Below are 6,038 nucleotides of genomic sequence, written 5' to 3'. Positions count from 1 at the left end.
TTTGTTTCATTTAAGAATTTCGAATAGATATTTTTTCTTTTAAATCTTCGACAATTATCTAAAGTAAATTTCCCTTTTTTTCTCTGAATTTCTTACAGATTGGAATAACAAGATACGGATATCGATCATAAAATGCCTGAAATACCGACCAATAAAAATATAATGAATAAGCGAAAATATAGTTTTATAGAATTTTGTAAATTATCGATAAATCCTCGCAAAATGTCGCATAAAATTTTTATAGAAGATAGTTTTAAGGTAAGTGCTAGATTTACTTTCATATTTCATGCATATTTATTAGGTGGGAAATATTGAATTTCTTCCAAATACAAGTGTGTCAAAGGGGCCGAGACAGAAAGCAAAGACTTTAACTGATTTACAAGAATTGTTTATTTCACGTTTTTAAACACGGAACATATTGTGGTCCATATCGGTCGGCGTCTCGAACTCGACTCCCTGCTACCCATCGTTGTGGTCGCGATAGCTCGTTTGTGACAGTTCGGCCACTCCTGACAAATCGGACTCCTGGCCGGGCACGTTCTCCGGGTCTTCTTCGTTGTCGCTCCCATCGGTATCGTTGTCGAGGAAAGGTGCAGCTGTGCACTACGGTTTAAGATGTTCGGCGTGGAACACCGAATTAAAGCGCCTTTGTCGACGTTGGAGACCTTCGATATCTTCAACGACGTATCGGTCGAACCTTAAGACTTTCGAAATTACATACGGCCCTCGATATCGCGGCTCCAGCTTTCGAGAAAACCCCGTCGAAGGAGCAACGTTGGTAATCACGACCAGATCACCCTCCTGATATTGAGAAGGCTTCTTGCGCTGCCTATCGAATCGCTGCTTCCATTTTGCCTGCTCGGCTTCAATCGCTTTAGTTGCCCTTTTCCGTCGGATATCGATACTTTCTTGTGAATCGTTCGCTTCATCGTGGATGGCTTGTACGAGACGGTTATGAACAACGTCCCGCAATCGAAAATCGAATATGAGATCGTTCGGACTATATTTGGTCGTTGCATTTGTATTGCTGTTCAAAGTCCACTGGATGTCCCGGATAGCTGTGTCCCAATCTGAATCGCTTACACCGCTGGCTCGAAGACATTTGCAAACCGTTTGATTAATTCTTTCAATTGAGCCGTTGGCTCGAGGTGTTCGAACAGCTGTTTGAATGTGTTGAATCCCGTTTAATTTACAGTATTCGGCAAAGTTGTGAGAAGTGAAAGCCGTGCCTCGATCGGTGACGACAATAGCTGGTAGCCCAAAATACGAAGTCAATTCATTCAACGCTCGTATTACTGGCTGGGTGTTTACGCTACGGACGGCTTTTAAGACTGTAAATTTAGTAAAAGGATCGGTGATTCCCAGGATATATTGATTTCCTCGTGACGTCTTCGGCAGTGGTCTTACATGATCCAGGTGCAATCGCATGAAGGGAATAGGTTTCACAGTGTCGATGTATAGCTGCCCTTCGGCCTTCCCTGTCACCGTCTTATTGTACACGCATTCCATGCATGCTGATATATATGATTTGACATATTTTCTCATTTTCGGGAACCAAAAATCTTTTCTCAATCGATCTAAAGTTTTCTCCGCAGCAAAGTGTCCCATGTCATCGTGGTACGTACGTACTACTCTCCATCGCATTGCCGTCGGTACAACGAATCTCAACTGATCGTTTGCGGTACAAACGGTTATTTTTGTAAACGTATTCGCGTCGAATCTGTGTCGCTTGTTCAGAGCTCATTCCTAGAAGAACTTTGACAATATTTGCTAACTTCATATCCTGCAGCTGGATGGTCGTCAAGAAATCGTGTTCATCGAGTTCCACCTTAAGGACGAGGTCGGCGACTGTCTTGGTTGGGTTTGGAGGCTCTACGGGTGCTCTGCTCAGAGCGTCTACATGTCGCATGCGGTCAGCACTTCGATGGATGTATTCACAATCGAATTCCTGAAGACCTAGCCACCATCTAGCAATGTGAGGTGTTACGGCGTTTTATTTTTCGTAGATGTTATTGCGGCACAATCAGTAATGACACGAAACCTCTTTCCGATCAAAAACATTCTGAACCGTTCCAGGCTGTCGACTATGGCTAGAACCTCTAGCTCATGACTGTGATATTTCGCTTCGGTCTCCGAGCACTTCCGACTGAAGTACATGACAGGTTTTAACTCGTTGTCGCTCTCTTGAAGTAACACTCCAGCAATTCCATTCGAACTCGCGTCCGTGTGGACCTCGTGCTGTCGCTTGACGTCGTAGATCTCTAAAATCGGTGGATGATAAAGAGCTTTTCGTAAGGTATCGAATGCTTCCTGTTCAAGAAATGTCCATGTAAATGGTTCCGCATCCTTCGTTTTCAGCAATCGAGTTAACGGTAAAGCTATCTGAGCATATCCTTGAACGAATCGTCGAAAGAAACTAGTTAGTCTAAGAAACCGTCGAACCTCGGTTCGATTACTAGGTGTTGGGAATTTCTGGATTGCATCGGTTTTCACTTCACCGGGTAGAAGACCTTCCTTAGTGATTCGATGTCCCAAAAAGGATACTTCGGTCGCTAAAAATGTACATTTCTTTATATTTAATGTCATACCGATTTCCGCTAATATTCCTAAGAACTCATCCAACGCTTCCAAGCCTTCTTTGATATTTTTGCTCAGTATGATGATTTCGTCAACATAAGATACTACTCGTCGTTTCATTCTCGATGTGATTTTTCGGATTTCTCTTTGGAATTTGAATGGAGCGTTGGTCAATCCAAATGGAGCTACGTTGAATTCATATTGGCCTATATGAGTGGCGAAAGCCGTATACTTTTTCGATGATTCGGCAATCGGGATTTGGTAATATCCTGAAATGAAATCCAGCGTAGTAAAGAAGGAATTTCCGGCCAATTGTGCCACTTGCTCTTCCACACTGGGAACTGGGAATGGTTCCTTCACTGTAATCGCGTTTAATGCTCGATAATCGATACAAAGTCGGTCTGTACCATCTGATTTCGCGACCAGTATGACCGGAGATGAATATTCCGACTCGCTCGGTCGAATTATTCCAGCTTTCAGTAGCTCGTCGATCATTTCTTCCACTTTCAATCGCTTCGGGATCGGGACCTTGTAAGGCTGTCGACTGACTGGTTTGCTGGTTGTAACACGGATTTCCATTTCGGTGGAATTTGAACGACCGATCGTTGATAAATTAGTAGAAAAACACTTATGCCATTTTTCCAATACTTCAGACAGTTGTTCTTTATCGATTGATGATATTGGTCCGGTTCGTATGTTCTCGAATTCCGATTTCATTTTAAATTCACGACCAAGAATTGTGCAGCACCTACCTTCTTGCAGTAGAATATCGGTTCCAATGAGTATCGGCTTATCCATCTGCTCGTCGTCCACGATATACAAAACTCCCTCCAGTATCACGTCGTCAATTCTGATTGTTGCAATTATTTTCTTATTGCAAAGGTATACAGCTCCACCGAACCCTTTAAGTTGTTGAGCTGGCTCGAATTGTTTAATCTGTCCAATTCGTTGAGCCTCAGACTGTCTGATCAAAGAACAGCTACTTGCTTCAATTCATCGTCGCCTATTTCCATTTTCTTCGTTAGCAGTTTGTTGTCTGTGTGTTGTACTATACGATTTATTGTCTCTCGGCGGTTGGCTTCTGTTCGCGCGGCTGTCGGGCAGTCATTCTGCGCATGGCCAGTTCTATTGCATTTCACGCATCGTGGTCTTCGTTGCGGCTTCGGACAGTTCAACGACAAATGCCCTCTTTCGAAACAATTGTAACATAGCCTCGCGTTTTGATTTGCAGCATTCAGCAGCGGCGGCGATCGGAGTATATTCGTTCGTTCACCCCGAACGCTATTGGAACTATCGTTCGTTCCCGGATCGTTCGCTACAAATCGTCGTATGGCCACTAGCATTTCGCTCGGCGTGTTGAAATGCATCGTGGCTATGGCAGTTTGTAATGGTTTCATACAAAGCCCTCGTCGTATGTAATACACGATCGTTTCGTCGTCAAGCTTCGCCCGTCGTCCCATTGCGCAGACGCGGAAAAAATATTCTTCGGTTGTTTCGTTGTGTGCGCGACGGCTGCTATCGAGCCGCTGTCGCATTTCTTCTGTCGTAAATCGACTGGGGAAATCTGCAATTAGCGCTTTGGAGAATTCTTCCCACGTTGCAAACGTCGTTTGCAATCCGTCAATCCATCGTTTAGCCGGGCCTTTCAACTTAGCCTGAGCGGCAAACAGAACGAGGTATTCCTCCCAGTGATATACCTGAGCCAATTTTTCAATTCGGTCGATGAATTGTTCGGCTGATGGGGACACATCGTCAGGCGGGTCAAATGTTGGTAGAATCCCGATAACATCTCGTGGTTGAAATATGTATTCCGTGGTCGGTTGACGAGTTGACGTCATCGTCTCGTTGCGCCGTCGTAGTGTCGGCTCGATATCGCCGAAAGCCGTTGAATGAGTCGGTGCGGTAATATTGAATGGTGTGCGTTGATGATGGGCTTCGGCAATAGCATCGTCGTCCTGGGGTAGGACAGCTGATGGAACGGGTGGAACAGGTGGTACGGGTGGTACACCGACTTGGCCATTTTTAATGGCCGCCATTATTGACGCCACATTTTCCACCAAAGCGGAAACCGTCTGTCGAAGGTCGTCGTCATTGTCCTCGATTTCGTTGTCGGACAATTCGATTTCATCGCTACCTTCACTGTCGATCAACCGCTTCACTAAATCCGGTTTTCGCCCGGCCGATCTCAACTCCCGGTCGCGCAGCAACTTCCGTAATACCGGGCACGTTAAATCTGCGATTGCGAATTTTTGTCGCGGCATTTTGCATTCACCGAAACCGAAAAGGAAGATCCCACTTCTGATCTGTCAAAGGGGCCGAGACAGAAAGCAAAGACTTTAACTGATTTACAAGAATTGTTTATTTCACGTTTTTAAACACGGAACATATTGTGGTCCATATCGGTCGGCGTCTCGAACTCGACTCCCTGCTACCCATCGTTGTGGTCGCGATTGCTCGTTTGTGACAAGTGTAATAAGCTATCAAGATTTAGTTCGTTGAAGGATCACGTGTTGTCTCGCACATATTGAGAATGTTCAGGATGTGCACGTTACGCTAGGTTTCTGTTATCGTGTTTCATGGGGATCGGCTGTGAGTTTGGGTTTGTTGTTTCACTCCGATTAATTACCATTTACTCCTCTTTTTGCTTTTGTATGCTCTCAACTTTCTTTTTGCTACTGTGTGCTTTTTTCTTTCACTGGTAGAAATATTCGCGCAGTGACCCAGATTGCCAATTCAATTACGTAAATTGTAGGTAGGTAGGTATCAGTAGCCGCTCCGAAGAATGCCGTGGTGCGCCGTTTTGATGCCACAAACTTTGAAGACCGTGATTGCTGTCATGAGAGCAGGAAGGCAGCCCGTAGCATCCAAGAAGGAAAGCAGCTCTTCCATCCTACAACTAGAAATCTCTCTGAGACCCCCAAGAATGGTTTACTCAGTGGGCAATCGCAGAGGAAGTGCCTAAGGCCCCCCCCCCCTGCTTTCTCCTCCTTGGCACAGGTGGTAAGCCTTCGCTATCTGCTGCCCGCGGGTGCTAAGTAGCGCGAATAGATTCCACCCCTGATAGTCGCTAACGAGACACCGACTGTACCCGCCGAAGGATTGCTAAGAGCAAGCAGAGCCTGGCAATCCCTTGGCCCGCTCATTCATCATCAACGGCGCAACAATCGGTATCCGGTCTAGGCCTGCCTTAATAAGGAACTCCAGACATCCTGGTTTTGCGCCGAAGTCCACCAATTCAATATCACTAAAAGGTCTCTGGCGCGCTCATTCCCTTCTATATTCCTATCCCCGGGAACCGAGAGGAGGGTGATTTTGAGCGTGCCGCCCAAATTGTTCAGCACGTTCCTGTACTGCCCCAACAGCCTGGAGGATATCGTCGCTGAGTATAAGTCCTTAATGGCCGCTTGGTTTTCGGTCAGAGTGACTATTTTACGCTTGGGGCTCAGATCATGCTTCAGCCA

The 6,038-nt window shown here is 45.6% G+C and overlaps 1 protein-coding gene across 1 annotated transcript in view; it reads left to right on the top strand.

The window, feature by feature from the left end:
* The window catches only part of LOC119656610 (LIM domain only protein 3), a 315,382-nt gene that overhangs the window by 20,361 nt on the left and 288,983 nt on the right, over positions 1–6,038 (top strand). Inside the window, exon 2 of the mRNA XM_038063047.1 lies at positions 99–258. Within this exon, the coding sequence (XP_037918975.1) occupies positions 133–258 (126 nt within the window). The 5' untranslated portion in view covers positions 99–132. The remainder of the gene's footprint in view (positions 1–98; positions 259–6,038) is intronic.

The sequence above is a fragment of the Hermetia illucens genome, chromosome 5, assembly GCF_905115235.1.
Source record: "Hermetia illucens chromosome 5, iHerIll2.2.curated.20191125, whole genome shotgun sequence".
In the NCBI taxonomy this organism is placed as follows: Eukaryota; Metazoa; Arthropoda; class Insecta; order Diptera; family Stratiomyidae; genus Hermetia; species Hermetia illucens.
Note: the sequence above shows the minus strand (reverse complement) of the source record. Positions and strands in the feature narration are given on the sequence as shown.